This window comes from Budorcas taxicolor, chromosome 23, assembly GCF_023091745.1.
Source record: "Budorcas taxicolor isolate Tak-1 chromosome 23, Takin1.1, whole genome shotgun sequence".
In the NCBI taxonomy this organism is placed as follows: Eukaryota; Metazoa; Chordata; class Mammalia; order Artiodactyla; family Bovidae; genus Budorcas; species Budorcas taxicolor.
In genome coordinates, this window is record NC_068932.1 from 25,263,497 (window position 1) to 25,284,999 (window position 21,503).

General features: G+C 40.4%; 1 protein-coding gene across 1 annotated transcript in view; it reads left to right on the forward strand.

The window, feature by feature from the left end:
* The window catches only part of SORCS3 (sortilin related VPS10 domain containing receptor 3), a 650,006-nt gene that overhangs the window by 467,104 nt on the left and 161,399 nt on the right, over positions 1 to 21,503 (forward strand). Inside the window, exon 7 of the mRNA XM_052660938.1 lies at positions 13,724 to 13,842. Coding sequence (XP_052516898.1) covers positions 13,724 to 13,842 — 119 coding nt within the window. The remainder of the gene's footprint in view (positions 1 to 13,723; positions 13,843 to 21,503) is intronic.

Genomic DNA, 21,503 nt, shown 5'->3' on the forward strand with positions numbered 1-21,503 from the left:
GAGATGGTGATGAACAGGGAGGCCTGGCGTGCTGCGATTTATGGGGTCGCAAAGAGTCGGACACGACTGAGCAACTGAACTGAACTGTACTGAACTGATGAAATATACAATGCTAACATCATATTTAATAATGAGATGTTGAATGCTTCCCCTCATAAGTGTAGGAAAAAGGCAGGGATGTTTACTATTAACTCCTCTTTTCAACATTATGCTGAAAGTCCAATCAGTGCATGAAAAGTAGGAAAATGAAATGTAATTCATATAGATTACAAAGGAAAAAACTGAACTGTTATCATTCTCATTGACATGATTCTCTTTATAGAATATCACAAGGAAACTGGAGGGGAAAGCTTCTAGAACAAATATGTAAGGCAGGGTTATAGGATACAAAACATTGAGTGGAGAGAGGATAATAATTTTTAATGAATGGCTTTGGAAAAATTTGGGCAACCATATGGGAAAAACAAACCTTTACCTGTTATTTACAACTTATACAAAATTTAATTTAAAATGGGTCATATTTCTAAATGTAGAATATAAAATTATAAAGCTTTTGGAAGAAAATAGAGGAGAATATCTTTTTGACCTTAGATTGACACCAGGAGAAAAATTGATAAAGTAAAAGACTGATAAATTAGACTTCATCAAAATTTTAAAAAAAATTGTTCAGGAGACACAGTAAAGACAGTGGGAGAAACTATTTGTAGGTCGTATAACTCACAGAGGGCTTATACCCAGAACACATAAAGAACTTTTAAAACATAGGAGTAAGAAACAACCCATTAAAAAATGGGAAAAAGTTTGAACAGAACATTTACCAAGGAAAATATAAAGGTGACAAATAAACACAAATATTTGTGTTTGTATATTAAATAATACCGAGATCCCTTGAGTCCTTTTGTAATTCATATATTTAAAAGAACAATAATGTCTCTAACAATGTTAAATCAGATGAATAAGTGGATCTTAGATAATTATTTTTCTTTAATTCCTCAGACATTCCTTCATTATACCACTTCTATTGGCATATTGAAAAGCCTGCTCATTAATCAGCCTGTTTCAGACCCTTAACCCTATGTTATACCTTTGCCAATTGCTGTTTTGAAAATTATAGTCAAAGGGATCTTGAACAGTAAATTCTATTTCTCTTCATCTTCTTTCATCACAGTTCACATGGCCATTTTGCTCAACAGGTAGCATTCATGACTATCCTCTGGTGAGCAGTTTTCATTGCAGATTCCTGGGATCCCCCCAGAGGTTTTGCTTTAGGGGGTCTGACACAGGACCTGGGAGTCTCCATATTATGAAGCACACACTCCCAATGTGATTTTTATCCAGGTGCCTATTCAGGAACACTGCTGTGTGGATTCTGTACCTTGCACGGTACTGAAGTCACAGCCCAGGGGCAGTTGTCCTCAGTAAGCCTGGAGAAGGAGCCTTGGTACTGGGGTCGGGAATTACTCGGCTCTGTAGCACCTGCAGAGCAACACGGCTGAAGTGACTGAGCGTGGCACAGCGTCTCCGCTTGTGTGCGCATTGGACAGCACTGCCCTGGAATGAAGGGACTGCAGGTGTGGCATCAGGGCGTGTGGCTCTTCAGTGCCATGGTGTGGCACTGACAATCCTGTTTCTAAACTTGGCCCCCACACTCCGGAACAAATCCAACATGAATAGGCCCCTTTTCTTCGTTTGCTGTAAGAATCTCCACTCTTCCCCAATCCTGGGCCTCCTCTTTGGCAGTCAGATTTCCAGATTAAACTAAAACCATTGAGTTCTCTCTTGCCTTGGCACAGTTTAAACAGGGCAAAGCCAACCAATTTGGTTAATAACAGTGTGAAGCCTGTTTCTGCTGCGAGATTAAAGATTCTAATGACTTTTCCTCCCATTCTCTTCTGGAAATCATCTCTTTCTGAATGTCATCAATGTCCCCTGTGAATATTCCTATTCATGTTCTTCTTCTCTATCTTTCTCCTTCATGCACGTATTCAGTCACATACACATTCCCCATCCAAGAGATAACTGAGTGTCAATAGAGTATTAATGTGGTGCCGTAAGAGTTAGAGCTTCCCTGGTGGCTCAGCTGGTAAAGAATCTGCCTGCAATGCGGGAGAGCTGGGTTCAGTCCCTGGATTGGGAAGATTCCATCTGGCCTAGAGAATTCCATGGACTGTATAATCCATGGGATTGCAAAGAGTTGGACACAACTGAGTGACTTTCACTGAGTTAAGTTGGGGAATTAACCCTGTCAGTTAGAGTCTGTTAGACCTTAGACAAGCTTTTCTAACCTTTCTGTGATCTTCCAGGGTTTCACATGTTTGAAAAAACAAATATAAGCGATATTTTTTTGGTATCATTTTTTCATCAATTGTCTAACAAGGTTCTTATGTGGAGTAAAATTTCCAATGAGCAGATTTCAATTCAGCGAACAAGTGTGTAACCATTAAACCAACCCCAAAATGATGCTGACTGCTTTGTGAAGTAGTGAGTTTCTCTTCATTGGAAATTCTCAAGCATAAGCTATATGTGTGCCTTGTAGAACTCTGAAATAAGTACACCTGTACATGAGCTCAGTTCAGTTCAGTTCAGTTCAGTCACTCAGTCATGTCCGACTGTTTGAGACCCCATGAATCGCAGCATGCCATGCCTCCCTGTCCATCACCAACTCCCGGCGTTCACTCAGACTTAAGTCCATTGAGTCAGTGATGCCATCCAGCCATCTCATCCTCGGTCATCCCCTTTTCCTCTTGCCCCCAATCCCTCCTAGCATCAAAGTCTTTTCCAATGAGGCAACTCTTCGCATGAGGTGGCCAAAGTACTGGAGTTTCAGCTTTAGCATCATTCCTTCCAAAGAAATCCCAGGGTTGATCTCCTTCAGAATGGACTGGTTGGATCTCCTTGCAGTGCAAGGGACTCTCAAGAGTCTTCTCCAACACCACAGTTCAAATGCATCAATGCTTCAGTGCTCAGCCTTCTTCACAGTCCAACTCTCACATCCATACATGACCACAGGAAAAACCATAGCCTTGACTAGACGGACGTTAGTCAGCAAAGTAATGTCTCTGCTTTTGAATATGCTATCTAGGTTGGTCATAACTTTTCTTCCAAGGAGTAAGCGTCTTTTAATTTCATGACTGCAGTCACCATCTGCGGTGATTTTGGAACCCCCAAAAATAAAGTCTGACACTGTTTCCACTGTTTCCCCATCTATTTCCCATGGAGTGATGGGACCAGATGCCATGATCTTCTTTTTCTGAATATTGAGCTTTAAGCCAACTTTTTCATTCTCCTCTTTCACTTTCATCAAGAGGCTTTTGAGTTCCTCTTCACTTTCTGCCATAAGGGTGGTGTCATCTGCATATCTGAGGTTATTGCTATTTCTCCCGGCAATCTTGATTCCAGCTTGTGTTTCTTCCAGTCTGGCATTTCTCATGATGTACTCTGCACAGAAGTTAAATAAGCAGGGTGACAATATACAGAGCCTTGATGTACTCCTTTTCCTATTTGGAACCAGTCTGTTGTTCCATGTCCAGTTCTAACTGTTGCTTCCTGGCCTGCATACAGATTTCTCAAGAGGCAGGTTAGGTGGTCTGGTATTCCCATCTCTTTCAGAATTTTCCACAGTTTATTGTGATCCTCACAGTCAAAGGCTTTGGCATAGTCAATAAAGCAGAAATAGATATTTTTCTGGAACTCTCTTGCTTTTTCCATGATCCAGCGGATGTTGGCAATTTGATCTCTGGTTCCTCTGCCTTTTCTAAAACCAGCTTGAACATCAGGAAGTTCATGGTTCACGTATTGCTGAAGCCTGGCTTGGAGAATTTTGAGCATTACTTTACTAGCATGTGAGATGAGTGCAATTGTGCAGTAGTTTGAGCACTGTTTGGCATTGCCTTTCTTTGGAATTGGAATGAAAACTGACCTTTTCCAGTCCTATGGCCACTGCTGAGTTTTCCAAATTTGCTCACATGTTGAGTGTAGCACTTTCACAGCATCATCTTTCAGGATTTGAAATAGCTCTACTGGAATTCCATCACCTCCAGTAGCTTTGTTCGTAGTGATGCTCTCCAAGGCCCACTTGACTTCACATTCCAGGATGTCTGGCTCTAGATGAGTGATCACACCATCGTGATTATCTGGGTTGCGAAGATCCTTTTTGTACAGTTCTTCTATGTATTATTGCCATCTCTTCTTAATATCTTCTGCTTCTGTTAGGTCCATACAATTTCTGTCCTTTATCGAGCCCATCTTTGCATGAAATATTCCCTTGTTATCTCTAATTTTCTTGAAGAGATCTCTAGTCTTTCCCATTCTGTTCTTTTCCTCTATTTCTTTGCATTGATCGCTGAAGAAGGCTTTTTTACCTCTCCTTGCTATTTTTTGGAACTCTGCATTCAGATGCTTATATCTTTCCTTTTCTCCTTGGCTTTTCACTTCACTTCACATTTGTAGAATCAAAACCCATAGCATGTGTAGTACCATTCCTTGTCTTGGAACCATTATCAACTCTTCATGAGTTACTGTACTTTCTCACTAAGCCAAGATTAAACCCATTACACCTTAACAGAGCATTCAGGCTTCATTAGTAAGGCAAATAATTTTGCCTTAAAGAATCCACCTGCAATGCGGGAGAGACTGGGTTTGATCCCTGGCTTGGGAGGATTCCCCTGGAGAAGGGAAAGGCTACCCAATCCAGTATTCTGGCCTGGAAAATTCCATGGACTATATAGTCCATGGGGTCACAAAGAGTCAGACACAGCTAAGTGAGTTTCACTTTTACTTGAAAAAGGATCTCAGAATTAAAAAAAAAGAAAATAGTTGGACTGTATTTGAAGTTTTCAAATTGTATCACTTTCCAAAAAGTACCAAGATATGTAACAATTGGCCCAAGATCACAGGTAGATAGTCAGTGACAGGGAAAGAACCAGAATATGGATTCTGGTCTGATTCTCAGCCTGGTTTTCCTTTCACAGTTTAAATACACAATGGTTAGGATTACTGGTTCTGGTGTCCAATTGCCTGGGTGCAAATCCCAGCTCTGTCACCTTCTAGAGCCATGGAATTCAGGTACATTTACTTAATCATTGCTTAAGTTCCCTCATCTGTGAAAAGAAATCATAATAGTTGTGACTTCTTATCTGGGTTGCAATAATTCCTACATGGCTCTTACTTTCTTGTAATAATCAGTTTAGTACATATATTTTTTATTGAACCAGACAACAGAGTGAAGGCTCAAAAATGTTACTTATTATCATCATCATCATTACCACCTACTCATCATATTCACAGTCAGTATATTTAGTGGGTGGAGCAGAAAGAGCCTTGAATGGAGCATTAGGAATCCTAAGGCATTCAGAATTGCTATGATTTCTAAACATCTGTAACTCTGTGAGACTACCCTCATGCCATAGGAAGGAAAAAACTCTAGAATTTTCATGTGGGTACAAAGAAGTTTCACAGAACTCTAAATCCAAAAGCACAATAGGGAGGGATGGTAGCTGTCTTTTCTTTTCTTGCTGCTTTGTAGGACCTACCTTGTCTCGGGTGCTGTATTGGACATTTTTTTGAAAATGTCAGTCTCTGTTGTTTTGCACTGTGCCTACAAATAGGTTAGCCCCACTCCCCAGGTGAGAAAAGGGAGGCTTTTGGAAGCTAAATATTTTTTAAGGGTTTCTTGAAATCTGCTCCATTTCACTTATTTGCATTTGAGAGTTCAGTTCAGTTCAGTTCAGTCGCTCAGTCGTGTCTGACTCTTTGCGACCCCATGAATCGCAGCACGCCAGGCCTCCCTGTCCATCACCAACTCCCGGAGTTCACTCAGACTCACATCCATCGAGTCGGTGATGCCATCCAGCCATCTCATCCTCGGTCATCCCCTTCTCTTCCTACCCCCAATCCCTCCCAGCATCAGAGTCTTTTCCAATGAGTCAACTCTTCGCATGAGGTGGCCAAAGTACTGGAGTTTCAGCTTTAGAATCATTCCTTCCAAAGAACACCCAGGACTAATCTCCTTTAGAATGGACTGGTTGGATCTCCTTGCAGTCCAAGGGACTCTCAAGAGTCTTCCCCAACACAATGCTGTTTATTTAAAATAAATAGCTCCTGAGTATTTCTCTAAGAAAAGACCTGAAGAGCAGAATTTGCTTTCTGTTCACAATTTTAATTCACTTTTTAAAATTTTGACAATATGTGTATACCCAAAGGGATGGAAGTTGAGAGAATCATGGAAAAATTTTTTTTTTTCTTTCCTCTCTGAGATGGAAGGAGGCATGACATTTAGGATAGTTTGAATATTTAACACTCTCAAAAGAAAAACATACTCATAAATCTGAATGTAACAAAAATGTAATGTAATTCAGTTCAGCTTAACTTGCCCTTCAGTTGCCCAGTCGTGTCCAACTCTTTGCGACCTCATGTACTGCAGCACATCAGGCCTGCCTGTCCATTACCAATTCCTGGAGCTTACACAAATTCATGTCTGTTGAGTCAGTGATACCATCCAACCATCTCATCCTCTGTTGTCCCCTTCACCTCCTGCCCTCAATCTTTCCCAGCATCAGAGTCTTTTCCATTGAGTTAGTTCTTTGCATCAGGTGGCCAAAGTATTGGACTTTCAGCTTTAGCATCAGTCCTTCCAATGAACACTTAGGACTGATCTCCTTTAGGATTGACCGGTTGGATCGCCTTGCAGTCCAAGGGACTCTCAAGAATCTTCTCCAACACCACAGTTCAAAAGCATCAATTCTTCAGCATTCAGCTTTCTTTATAGTCCAACTCTCACATCTATACATGGCTACTGGAAAAACCATAGCCTTGACTAGACAGACCTTTGTTGGCAAAGTAATGTCTCTGCTTTGGAATATGCTATCTAGGTTGGTCATAACTTTTCTTCCAAGGAGCAAGAATCTTTAATTTCACGGCTGTAGTCACCATCTGCAGTGATTTTGAAGCCCCCAAAATAAAGTCTGTCACTGTTTCCATTGTTTCCTTGTCTATTTGCCATGAAGTTATGGGACCAGATGCCATGATCTTAGTTTTCAGAATGTTGAGTTTTAAGCCAACTTTTTCATTGTCCCTTTTCACTTTCATCAAGAGGCTCTTTAGTTCTTCGCTTTCTGGCACAAGTGTGGTGTCATCTGCATATCTGAGGTCATTGATATTTCTATCGACAATCTTGATTACAGCTTGTGCTTCTTTCAGCCCAGCATTTCTCATGATGTACTCTGCATATAAGTTTAAGCAGGGTGACAATATACAGCCTTGATGTACTCCTTTCCCTATTTGGAACCAGTCTGTTGTTCCATGTCTAGTTCTAACTGTTGCTTCCTGATCTGCATGTAGTTTTCTCAAGAGGTAGGTCAGGTAGTCTGGTATTCCCATCTCTTTCAGACTTTTCTGGAGTTTGTTGTGGTCCACACAGTCAAAGGCTTTGGCTCAGTCATTAAGCAGAAGTAGATGTTTTTTCCTGGAATTCTCTTGGTTTTTCGGTGATCCAATGGATGTTGGCAATTTGATCTCTGGTTCCTCTGCCTTTTCTAAATCCAGCTTGAATATCTGGAAATTCATGGTTCACGTAATGTTGACGCCTGGCTTGGAGAATTTTGAGCATTATTTTACTAGTGTGTGAGATGAGTGCAGTTGTATGGTAGTTTGGGCATTCTTTGGCATTTTGCATTTACTGAAGCTTTATAAAGTCAGTGCTAGGAGAGAAGCAAAGATGACAAGACTTTAATCCAGGCTTCTAAGGAGGTGATCCTTTTGGAAAGGTTTGACACAGTGAAAAATGCTAGACTTCACTGTGAAACTCATTGATGTAGATGGATGAGAAGCTTGCCTTACAAAACTCCTGGTGGAGATGCAGCCTGTTGGGAAGACTAATGATGCTGGGGTTTCTTCTTCATACTCTTTCAGAATTCCTAGGTTCTCTGATTAGCCTCTGTGCAGCACAGATGCCAGGCATGTTCAGTTATGTAAATATTCTATCTCTGTCACTGGCCTGGGATTCCTCTGAGGGCAAGAATCAGACTTATATTTTCAGGTTTCTGGAACCTCAGGGAGTGTCTGATGCATGCAGCTTCTCTATGCACCTTGACCAAATACAAAAGAAACGAATCAGTGAATGTAAAGTCACTCCTTTCACCAAATAAGACCCTTGGGCCACCATCTACTAGATGGGGAGGCATGAGGCTGGCACAGTGGTGTGATGGTACCACCTTGCTGCTAAGACGCTTCAGTCACGTCCAACTCTGTGCGACTCTGTGTGGCAGCCCACCAGGCTCCCCTGTCCCTGGGATTCTCCAGGCAAGAACACTGGAGTGGGTTGCCATTTCCTTCTCCAATGCATGAAAGTGAAAAGTGAAAGTGAAGTCGCTAAGTCGTGTCGGACTTAGCGACCACATGGACTGCAGCCTACCAGGCTCCTCCATCCATGGGATTTTCCAGGCAAGAGTACTGGAGTGGGATGCCATTGCCTTCTCTGGGTACCACCTTATAACTAATCAATAAAGTTATGAAGCAGATCTCTAGTCACGGGGCAAGGAACAAAGCCTTTGACTTTTATTTTTGTAAGTGGAGGAGTGACTGTACCAAATCCTAGAAATACTTTATTAGGGCATTTGATATTTAGAAATACACTAGTCATGAAGATTATGTTGCTTTCAACCATTTGGGAAATCCCTCTCAGGTTTTACCACAAGAGTAACCAAATGAGAATTTCATTAAGTCTAGTCTTTCTGGTTTTAAGTTCAAAAAATAAGGATGTATCAATGTCCACCAATTATCATGTAATTATATAATACCTTCCAAGGGCTTTCCCTACCTAAACATCCACATACCGTTTTTACTCTCTTTCTTAAAAATTCCCTTCTCTCATAGAACACTTCTCCATCCAGGCTAAACACAAGCACTCTCTCCATCTTCAAGTCCTCCTTGATTATTCCAGCTCAGGTATGCTTTTTCTTGTCTGACCACCTATAGCATTTAGAGAAAATGATCAGTGATGTCAGTCCAGAGTATGACTTTACTAGTAGGACTTGTGCTGTCATGGTCTTTTGATTCCCCACAATAAAGCACAACATTACTTGCTATTAATTGAATGTATGAAAGATACTGAGTGTTAAATCCCCTTCTTTTTCTCTTCATAATAAAAAATGAACTAAAATTTTTGGTTTTTAAAAATGTATTCAACTAAGCATATTTCATACCTAATCTTATTTAATCCCGATGACAGTCCTGAGAGACAAATACGAGCTTGTTTGCACTTCACAGATGAAAAGTGGTACTACTGCTTAACCAAGGATAACCAGCAAGTAGCAAGTTCAGGATTAGAATTTCTCACTTTTCCTTATAGCATGTTAAAAAGCAGAGACATTACTTTGCCAACAAAGGTCCGTCTAGTCAAAGCTATGGTTTTCCCAGTAGTCATGTTTGGATGTGAGAGTTGGGCCATAAAGGAGGCTGAATGCCAAAGAACCAATGCTTTTGAACTGTGGTGTTGGAGAGGACTCTTGAGAGTCCCCTGCACTGCAAGGAGATCAAACCCATCAATACTACAGGAAATCAGTCCTGAATATTCCCTGGGAGGACTGATGCTGATGCTGAAACTCCAATACTTTGGCCACCTAACTCAAAGAGTTGACTTATTAGAAAAAAACCTGATGCTGGGAAAGACTGAAGGCAGGAGAAGAAGGGAACAGTGAAATGGTTGGATGGCATCACCGACTCGATGGACATGAGTTTGAGCAAGCTCCCAGAGTTGGTAAAGGACAGGGAAGCCTGGTGTGCTGCAGTCCATGCGGTTGCAAAACGTCAGACATGACTGAGCAACTTAACAACAACTTTCTACCTTCAGAGGCCTTTCTTTTACACAACAATATCCTTCAGAGACCTGGACCTCTTCCTTTTTATCTGGCATCTTGTGTTATTAAAGCATACAAAAGTGCCACAGGCATAGGCCTTCCCTGGTGTTCCAGTGGTTGAGAATCTTCCTGCCAATGCAGGGGACAGGAGGTCGATCCCTGGTCCAGGAAGATTCCACATGCCATTGGGCATCTAAGCCCTTCTACTGAGCCTGTGCTCTCGAGCTGGAGAGCGACTATTGAAGCCTGCACACCCTAGAGCCCATGCTCTTCAATAAGAGAAGCCACTGCAATAAGCAGCCATCACACCACAGCTAGAGAAAGCCTGCGTATGGAGATGGAGACCAGTCCAGCCAAAAATAAAGTAAATGAGTAAATTATTTTAAAAAGTGTCACAGTCATTAGAAGCCTATTTGGGGATCTCAAGTTATATGATAAATATGTGCTTTCGGTTTCATCACAGAATCGTTATTCAGCCTCATTTGGAGATAATGTTCCGAGTCCAAATTTAAGACCTTTGGCAAATTAGAGGCTTGAGCCAAGTGGTGACCCCTGCTCACCTTATGACACCCACAATGTGCTGTGACCTCCGGTCACTTTCACCTGGTAGCCTGGCCCACCTGACTCATTCCTCTCCCCAGCCTCCCCATTTTGGGTTCTCCCCAGGCAGCAGGTGCAAGCGCTTATTATTGTGTCTCTTTGTTTTGGAAAATAAAAGTATTGAGACTTCTCAGATATGAGTCTGACCAAAAACTACAAGGCCCCTGACTTTTAAAACTCATTTTAGTGCTGCTTTCCTGTTGAATTGGACCTTTTGTTCCATGCTAGGCAGTGGCAATCAGGGTGGGAGCCAGCAAATAGGGTAAGTTTGGCATAATAGCTGACCTACTAGGGGCCAAGGTTTAGGTAGGTTTTGGTTTTGTTTGGGGTGGCCTTGAATGCACCTGATTCTTTTTTCAAAGTGTCCAGGTGTGGGAGTAAATAACGAACAGACAGGGAGGAAATGAGCCTGTGGGAGGGATAAACAGCTGTCCTCCTGTGCACACCTTTGATTACTGGTATAAGGAGCCTTCCAGGGCACTAGCTGGCAGGAAAAAAGCGGGTTGTCATGTCAACACTTGTGGTTTCTTTACATGTATTTACAGCGTTTTGCTGGGTTTCAGTGCTTTATTCTAGGAACAAATTACTCAGGCAGTGTGGGGCCAACAATATTCCTGGTGGACAGGCCATGTGCTCCAAACGGTAGCCTGGGCTTCTTGCCTTCCCTGTCCTCCCAGCCAGTGGTGCAAAGCCAGGCCACTCTTGGCTTCCTGTGTGGACAGAGACAAAGAGGAAGGGGCCTGCAGGCTGCACTCACGGAAATGGGAAGCAAGCTGGTCTTGCTAATGCATCAGGCATAGGGGGATGGGGCAGTGTCTTTGAAGGGTAGGGAGGGACCAAACCACAGAATCAAGATGCCAAAGGAATGGCTCCTGGGCTTGTTTGGGCTGTAGGTTTGTTTTGGTTGGCCTTGTACTGTTTGGCCTGCATCATATTTTAAATTTAAATTAGCTGTCAATTTTTTAAACATTAGGAAATTTCACATTAAACAAGTTGGGACCTTTACCTTTATGTAGAAACTCAGAACATCTTATTCCTGCATCTCAGTGATGACTGATGCAGAGAAGCAGCTCCCCCATAAAGAGGCAAGTGTTGGCCATGTTACTACAGTCCCAGCTGTTCCGCAGTGATCCCAGACACTGAGGCCATGTGCCAGCTGTCATTCATCATCTTTCCCAACTCAGTTTCCTCTTCTGTTATTCACCTGGCCGCTTAGACATTTGATTTCCAAGGCTAGTTGTAAAAGACCTTCTATTTCACAGAAAAATATCTGGGCCTTGTCCCCTGTCAGTCAGAACTGTTGCTGGTTTTTGACCCAGGAGGGATTAGCTGAGGTTAGGGTTGAGAGACGATGCTGGCTCCTTTCCTCAGGTTCAGCCAGTTTCCAATCCATCCTGCACCTGAGTAGCAGTTGTGAAACGGAAGGCCTTGTTGAGGCAAGTGGCAAGGGTCACGGATAGAAGAAGAGAGATTCTAGAAGCACTTTAGGGACAGAATTCAAGGTTTGGACCAGCTGGGTCGCATGTCATGTGGAAGAAAGAAAAGTGAAGAGGCTTGAGCTGCTGGGCAGATGATGAGACTGCTGATAGAGAGAATGAAATCAGTGTTTGATGTGTCTGGGTTTAGGAAACCAAAGAAAATTGACTTTGCCCAGATACAGACATTTAAAAAGTAGGGCTGTCACATGTAATGAATTTATTTCCTACCAAAACACGTTTTTTTTGTCAAATTAGCATCGTGTTCATTAATAAATGTGTGTAATAGCTAGCTACAGTTATGTGTGAACCCCTTCTTAGACAGCAGGGCCTTTCAGAATAGAAAATCTCTGCCTCATTCACTGCCATATTCCTGGTGCTTTTAAAATAATATCCACTACATTATATACACACTAGTACTTGCTGGATCATTCCATCAATCACTTAATTAAAGAACAAGAATTAGGGGTAGTTTAAAGTACCCTCGTTATAAACTCAGTTATTATAAATTTTTGCTCATTTAAAGTGTTGCCTTCATTTGTCTCTGCTGCTTACCACTCCTTCCAATGTCTCCTCCAGTACTCATGCACACCTGTACATATTTAAGTGGGCAAATGCATTAGATGTATGTAGTAATGCATGTCATTTAGGCAATAACAAAGAGTTCTCTGCTTTTAACCCTAAAGTGACCTTTACTTTTTACTTTGACCCATTTATTTTTAAACACCATTATTTTTAAAGCAAGTGTATGCAGAGGTTTCTTTATAGAAATGCACCTGTGGACTCCTGGATTCCTCATTCAGTGTATAGATTTCAGGGGTTGATTGAGGAAGATTTTACAAGTAATTATATAATAAGTACATATATTCTTATTGTAGACAAAATAAAGATGCATATAATATAAAAAGGAAAGGCCCCGCTTCAACTCTGTCTCCTTAAGCCCATTCCTTTTCCCAGAATTAATCATAGCTCATTTGTGTAGGTATTCTTTAAAACACTTTATTTCCATGCAGTTATGGCACAAACCTATATTTATAAAGACATCTTTATTTGATTTTTTTTTCATCAATTGGATCATGCCACGGGTGCTCATGCATGCTCAGTCGCTTCACTGGTATCTGACTCTTTGCAATCCATGGACTATAGCCCACCAGGCTCCTCTGTCCATGAGATTCTCCAGGCAAGAATACTGGAGTGGGTTGCCATGCCCTCCTCCAGGGGATCGTCCTGACCAAGGGATCCAACCTGCGTCACCTGTGTCTCCTACATATCAGGTGGATTCTTTACCGCGGCACCATCTGGGGAGTCTCTTTTATTCGCAGTGTGGTACTTTGTTATATCTGTACCTTTGATTATTTAAGTGTTCCTTAGTTCATGTACATTAGCCAGTTTCCGGTTTTTCATTGCTGTGAACAATACCACAATGAACATTTTTGCCCTTGCCTCTTTGTGAAGATATATGAACATTTCTCTAGAAAACATCACTTGAGTTAGCATTATTGGTACAAGATATGTACATTTAAAATTCTGATAGATATTTCAAATTTGTTCCTCCAGAAATCTGTACCAATTTCTCTTTAACTGGTAGGCTATAAAATTAACTCTTTCCTGCTCCCTTGCCTGAACCACATATTCTTTTTAAAAAAATTATTACAAATTCTGTGGACAAGAAAATGCAATATAATGGTTGTTTTAAATTGCATCATTGTTCCCAGGAGGTAAAGCTCTGTGTGCTGAGAGCTTTGCTGACCATTTTCCCCTGTGTCTAAGTGTTGCTCTTCCCTCCCGTTGCAGATGCTCACTACCTCACCTGCAGGATCCAGGAATGTGCCGAGACTACTCGGAGTGGGCCTTTTGCCCGCTCCATCGACATCAGTTCCCTGGTGGTCCAGGATGAATATATATTCATTCAGGTGAGTCCAGGTACACCATCACCGGTAGAGGGAAGATGCATGGGTGAAGTCCAACTGATCACTAGGAATATGAGGATGGCTTTCCAGAGGCTGTAAAGATGTGGAGCTGGGGTGCTGTCCCTTCTTTGCTTTGGGTACCCAGTCCCCTGGGGAAACCCCAGACTTCTGGGGAAAGATGAAGGTGTTATGGGTCATTATTGTTTACAGGGAACTTTAGTGGCCCTCTGAATCCTGTGGTGGAATTGCCATTTTATTTTGTCAATGGGATGTTGAAATGACCAGGACTTGGGCTGGGGTTTGAGATTACTTGGAATCAAGTCTCATTAGAAATGAGTAATCAGAGATGAGATAAGTAATTTATCAAAGCCACATTCTATTTCTGTCCAAAGTGACTTGTCTAATGTGGAGATGAAAATCTCCAAGAAATTAAGCCTTCTAGGATTTTGTTTCTGTGAAAATCTAGGTCTCACTAAATCTTTCCCTTCCTTTCCAGTGCCTACCACCCCCTCAAATGTGAAGCCCCAAATTGACTCCAAGAACTCCATGACTCTTAGAGAAAACTGGATGTAACTAACATTTTTAGGCAGGCAAGGGAAGCCTTGGTTTAGAGTTTGAGTTTCACTGGAAGGAGATGCAAAATAGATTTTTAAATGAGGGAAAAGAAAAGAAGATGCTCTACTGAGGGATGGACTCTGTGTGTGTGTGTGTGTGTGTGTGTATGTGTGTGTGTGTATGTGTATGTTATTGAGATAAATCATACTTGGATTTGAGGGCAAGTTTGATTCCTCCCAACCCCCGCCTTTCCACCTTTCTCCAGTCCATTGTTTTCCAGACTGCTTCCTTTAGGAACCTTTGACCTTTGAAATTTCCGTAAATTTTCTCTGCCTCACTCCTGGCCTCTCTGTCCAGAGTAGGACTATCTTCTCTGTGAGACCTTCTGGGTATTTCCAAGTTGGGTACGACTCTTCCTTGAAATTGTGAAGCTCTTATTATCTGCTGTTCCTCTAGCACATAGGCTATTATGCATTGTTACTTCAGTCTTAGTGGAGTTGTCTATTTCCAAATTGTATTTTGCACTCTCTGAGAATAGGGACAATGTTTTATACACACATTTTACACTGAACTTTCACCCTAACAAGATGTCTTTGCAAATCCTGCTCAATGACTGCTTGTTTTATTGATTGACTCTACATGTAGCAGTTACTTTTTTTTTCTTTTTTACAAATTAGCTGCATAGATTTTTGAGGTCTAATATGATACAGGAGAGGTTTCACAGGTGGCGCTCATGCTAAAGAACACTCCTGGCAATGCAGGAGACATAAGAGACACCAATTTGATCCCTGGATCAGGAAGATTCCCTGGAGGAGGGCATGGCAACCCACTCCAGTATTCTTGCCTGGAGAATCCCATGGACAGAGAAGCCTGGTGGGCTATGGTCCATAGTGTCGCAAAGAGTCAAACACAACTGAAGTGACTTAGCACACGTGCATGCATGATACAGGAAAAGTAGCCAGCCATTCAAAAGCAAGCTCAAAAGAAGGAGTAAAAGAGAGATTTTTGTGTTTACATAATCACTGGTTTCTCAGCTTGATTAAAAGCCAGAATTTTAGGAACTTTTTTCCTAAATTTTGGCAGGTTGTTGATACTACAATTTTCTTATTCCTAGACATTTATTGAATACATACCATGCACAATCCACAGTAGCAGGCACTACGCTTGGTATTCCCTAACTTTCTGCCTTTGACCTTCTTAACCACCACCAGCTCCACCACCACCCACCCCGTTCCACCCCGCCCGCCACTGCCTGGGAGATCTCATGGTTTTGAGCATCTTCTCCACGTTCTGGTAATGCTCAAGTCAATGTGTTATGACCTCTATCATGTACAGCAGGCCTACATATCTAACAGCCGTCTCAGTGTAGCTATTACATAGGTAAAATATAATTGCCATGTCTCCTTTGAATTTCAGCTACCCTCAGGATAGGGTAGTTGATGGTTGAGTTGAGTTACTCTGCCAGATCATTCAAGGTAGAAACCTGGATGTCATCAGTTAAAATTAAATGAACCCACAGCCTCTGCTAATATCACTGTTAGTTATTTCTCAAGGGTTTCCTTTCATTCTATTCCCAGTGTTATGGCCCCAGTTTAAGGCTTTATTATTGTTTTCTCAGTGTTAATTTTTTAAGGTAAAAGCACAGGGATGATTTATGAATTTACCAATCTGACTGCCCTTTTCTTAATTCTAATAGTGCATAAAATGATGAACATGGCAGAATTGTTTCTGGGAAATATGACTTAGAACTTAAAATGTTCAGGTTTTTTTTTTTTTGGTTTCATTTCCTTTTATTGCATAAAGTTTTCTGTAACTGCAGGCCAATATCTATATTTGTTTTCTAAATGTTCTCAAATACTCTTTTTTTAAAAAAAATATTATTGTTCTGGAAACCAATAGAATTTTTTTCTCTTTGATCAGTATTAAAATTTCTTTTGAAAGAGATATGAGTTCCATTATTCAATAAAGTTTATTGATTCCCTACTACATTGCAGACCCCCTGTTTTACGTGCTGGGGTAAGATATTAAACACAATAGAGTTCCTGTTTACATGCTAATGGGAGACAGGAAAAATATGTAGATGATGTGTATATATATATATATATATATATATACACACACACACACACTGATATGAAAGGCCATGAAGGATAGTGGCTAATGACCTGTAGTTTAGAGCCTGACAGCCAGCATTTATTCTGCTGCTGCTACTGCTAAGTCACTTCAGTCATATCCAACTCTGTGTGACCCCATAGATGGCAGCCCCTTGCCAAACAGCTGAATGATCTTTACCTCATTAGACTCATCTATAAAAAGAGGAAAATTGTAGTATCTACTTCATGGGTTGCTAAGAGGATGACATTTATCAGTTAAATCTATAAAGCACCAAAACAATGTTATATAAATGTTGCTTTCTCTTTATCTATCTTCTATACCATCTATTAATTTAGTTACAGAATATATCAGATAATGGCAGTGCTATGGATCAAAATAAATGAGGGGCCATGAATTGTGGGTGTCTGTAGATACTTCTATTTAGAATGAACTGGGGAGACCTCTTTGGTTGGTGATCAGGGAGAGAATGGCCAGAGTCTGCAGTCAGAGGGGGATGAGGAGCCAGGTCTCTTGTACTCTATGGTTTCTTGAGCCCCTGATACAGATGTGGGGTTGGTAGAAATTTGAGGCTGAGTTTGGAAAGTTAGGGGCTGGGGATATAAATTGGGAGGGTGTCAGTGTATTGATACTTTCGAGCCACAACATTGAAGTCACTAAAGGAGCAAGTGTTGATAGAGAAGAGATCTAAAGACTGGGCCATTGGGCACTCCAATATATAGAGTTCAGGGAGATGAGGGAAGTGGCAAATGAGACTTGGAAAGTTTAGAGGTGATATCAGAAAGGCATAGGCTGGTAGATTCCACAGAGTCTTGAAGGGTTTTAAGGATTTATTATTATTACTAAATAATAAGAAAGAAATGGGAAACAGTAAAATTACAGTGCTCCAAATAATGCAAAAGACCCGTGCTCTTGAGCAAAACATTGAGTTTCATTAATAATGAAGTAAACACGGATTAAATACTGTTATTTCCAACTCTCAATCAGGTAAGATGAAATGAAATAAAGTCAATGGATTGCAGGTAAACAATAATATACACTGCAGGTACAGGTGTAAGTAGGTTGCCCATCAGTACTTAATCAGCGTCCTTTCCTCCTCATAGGTGGGTTTGAGGGTTGATTTTGATCAATGTGAGAGATATCTCTTAGTTCTGACAGTGTATACTTAGTTTTTAGTTATAATTGTTTATTTAAAAAAAATTATATGATCTGTTTAATATCTTACCCCAGCATCTAAAATAGGGGGTCTGCAATGTAATAGGGAATCAATAAACTTTATTGAATAATGGAACTCATATCTCTTTCAAAAGAAGTTTTAATACTGATTAAAGAGTAAAAAATTCTATTGGTTTCCAGAACAATAATATTAAAAAAAAAAAAAAGAGTATATGAGACCATTTAGAAAACAAATATAGATATTGGCCTGCAGTTACAGAAAACTTTATGCAGTACAAGGAAATGAAACAAAAAAACTGCATCTTCTATTTCATATAATCTATTGATTTCCTCCTGTGAGCAGTTTAAAAGTTAGTGCATTGCCATGCCTTTCTAGTTCTTCCACTTTCTCTTTAATTCCTCTACCACCCAGTTTTGATTGGTTATATTATCTTTTAGTGTTTGCTTTCTTATCTTGAAATGCAATTTTCTATTAGTTTAAATATTTTATTAAGCACTGTTGAAAACAGGTAGAAAAAAATAGTATGTGTGTTTATGATCGCCTTTTGTCTCCCTTCTATACAACCTCAGTTTGCTAATTAAATCATTTGGAACATTTATATTCTGCTCAAACCAGAATTCCTGCATTTATTTTTATTTTAGTTTTATAGGTAAATGAATTCAGTGCTCACCATCAGTCCTTTTACTAGAGTTTCCCATTTATTTCTTGGTTGTCTGAAATTTGTCTTTTAGTAAAGTCTTCACGAGAGATGAATTCTTGAATGCCAAAAATATGTTTGTTTATCCCCTTTATGCTTTAATATCATCTTTTAAGTATAAAACTTATGTATTATTTACTTTCCATGAGAACTTTGTTTTGTTAACTTATGGAATGTTACTGTCTGTGGTTAGTCTCACATTTTTGCTTTCTATGCGTCTTCATGTATTTTTTGCCCTTGATATGTAAAGATCATATATATATATATTTGCATGCTATTTTATTTTATTGGTGTATGTTTTATGGTCGGTAATACTATGTTGATTCTTTCCGCTGGAATATATCTCATTTAATTGGCTCAATTTCTCCTTCCTTTTTAATTTCTCAAAAGTTTCTGTGTTTTGGCTGTCTTTCTTCTAGACACTTAGAATGTGTACAGTGGACAGAAAAGCAAAGGCGAGATATCAATTTTTTTTCTTCCGGTATGTTTAACTCCCTGAGCAAAATGAGATTTATACGAACAGTTTTATTCATACTATCCTTGCATGAGTATTTAACCATGTCCAGGTTTCCCTGGTGGAGAAGCCAATGGCAACCTACTCTAGTACTCTTGCCTGGCAAATCCCATGGATGAAGGAGCCTGGTAGGCTGCAGTCCATGGGGTCGCTAGGAGTCAGACACAGCTGAGCGACTTCACTTTCACTTTTCACTTTCATGCATTGAAGAAGGAAATGGCAACCCACTCCAGTGTTCTTGCCTGGAGAATCCCAGGGATGGGGGAGCCTGGTGGGCTGCCGTCTCTGGGGTTGCACAGAGTTGGATACTGTGCGACTTAGCAGCAGCAGCAGCAGCAGGCTTCCCTGGTGGCTTAGATGGTAAAGAATCTGCCTGCAATGCGGGAGACCTGGGTTTGATCACTGGTTTGGGAAGATCCCCTGGAGGAGGGCATGGCAACCCACTCCAGTATTCTTGGCTGAAGAATTCCATGGACGGAAGAGCCTGGAGGGCTACAGTCCATGGGGTCAAAGAGTCAGACACGACTGAGTGACTAGCACACACAAGCTTCTTTCTTCCTTTTTTGCTGTTGTTGTTTTTAAGGTTTTTTCATGCACATTGCCAGCTTATATTTTATCTGTTTTTGTTGTCTCAACATATCTCTCCTGAGCTCTTGTATTTAGGCTTTGACCTCTTCTCTTATAATGGTAATCTCATCATGTGAGTTATTTTGAATCATTAAAATTAACCAATGTGATCACAGTTTTTATTTACTTCATGGAAACATTTTTTTTTCTATATCTGCTCTGTGTTTTTTCTTTTTCCTCTCTTCTTTAATTTTGTTGTTTTATAACCTGTGTTTTCTTCCATCTTTATGTTTTTTTATTGTTACCTATTTTTTTTTTAATGATATGAGCTCTTCCAGCTGAACTATTTGAGGAGGTTCATCTTGGGGATCAGGGCTCTGATCAAGGTTCTTTTTCAGCTTAATAAGAGTCCCCTTTGGTTCTCAGTAAGTTTCTATAAAACTAAATTACTCCCCATGGACTATACAGTCCATGGAATTCTCCAGGCAGAATACTGGAGTGGGTAGCCGTTCCCTTCTTCAGGGGAATCTTCCCGACCAAGGGATCAAACCCAGGTCTACCCACACTGCAAGTGGATTCTTTACCAACTGAGCCATCAAGGAATCCCATAAAAGTGAATAGAATTAGTCTTTTAATGGATTTTTCTTATAAGGTAAAACCACCTGAGTGTTTCTCATCCAGCCATACCTCTCCAGCTTCTTGTCACCAACCAGTTCCAGGAACGTTTCCACTGCCAGTTCCTGGGCTACAATTCCCTTTGTTCCAAATAATAGGTTGTTAGTTTTGCTCCTTTGAAAATATCTTTAGAGAACTCTATTTCTCTAGCTTGATCTAAGATTGTAGCTGCAGGCATTTTTGCTCTGGTGCCTGTCTGTACCTTGTTTGTCCTTCACTGCCTTTGGCTTCATTTCCACGTATAGTGTTTCAGGGTTATATTTTCCTTAAGTATAGAATTTGTGTTTTTCTTTTTGCATGTTTTCCTTGTTGCTCCAGGATGATTTATGAAAGAATAGGGGGAAGCACCATTATTACTTGGCTATTAAAAACCATTAAAAAAACCCTTTTATATTTTCTGAAAGGTTGCAATAAATGATTTTCTTACTCCTAGATCAGCACACCTCCAATCAGTTTACAACACTACTTCCAAAGTAATTTATTTAAAATAAAAATCAATGTCCATGCCTTCAGTGGCTTCTCATCACCTATAGGTTAAAATCCAATTTCCTTAACACTGCCTGTAAGGTATTCTGTGATCTGGATCCTGCCTACTGCATCGGCCTTCTGTGAATTCCTTTTCCACCACTGACCCCCATGTACTTTCTTTTTCATATTTTACACTTCAATAAAAATAAACTATTTTAGTCTCTATTCGTGCACCATGTCATTTTTGCACTATGTCAGTTCTTGCCTAATATGCTTTTCTTGTTTTGTTTTGTTTTTCCCAGCTTGGAATGTTCCTTCATCAGACTAACTCAGTCCTTAAGGTTCAACTTAGGCAATGCCTCCTATGGGGTATCTTCCCTGACACCCTCAGTCAGATCCTATGCTGATTACTTATGTATGTGCATTAAGCCTCTTGCAACAAGTTCTGTAAACTTTAAGAGGAATGAGACTATGTCTTATTCATCATTGCTTTTCCTGCACTTGGCGTAATGACTGGTGCTCAATAAATGTTTGTTAAACTGAACTGAACTGAGAAGATAAGACACCATCCTCATTCCCAGGGAGTGTAGTTAGTTATCTTTTTAAAAAAAACAAGGGAGTCTTGTTTCTCCATCTAACAATAGAACACAACTTAGAGTGATTGGCAATTGCTCACTGCATAAGAAATGACCGTTGGTAGAATGTCTCTGTATCTTTATAGAACTGCTGTCCAGGAATTATCCATTATGTTATTCAGTGTCTTTTTTATATTCATTCATTTAAATGTATTAAAATACATTCAGCCCGGTGGGGAAAACAGACAATGAAACAAATATAATCGAGTGTGATAAGAGATGTATTTGTGGGAAGCACATGTTGCTCTCAGAGTGAGGAAAGAG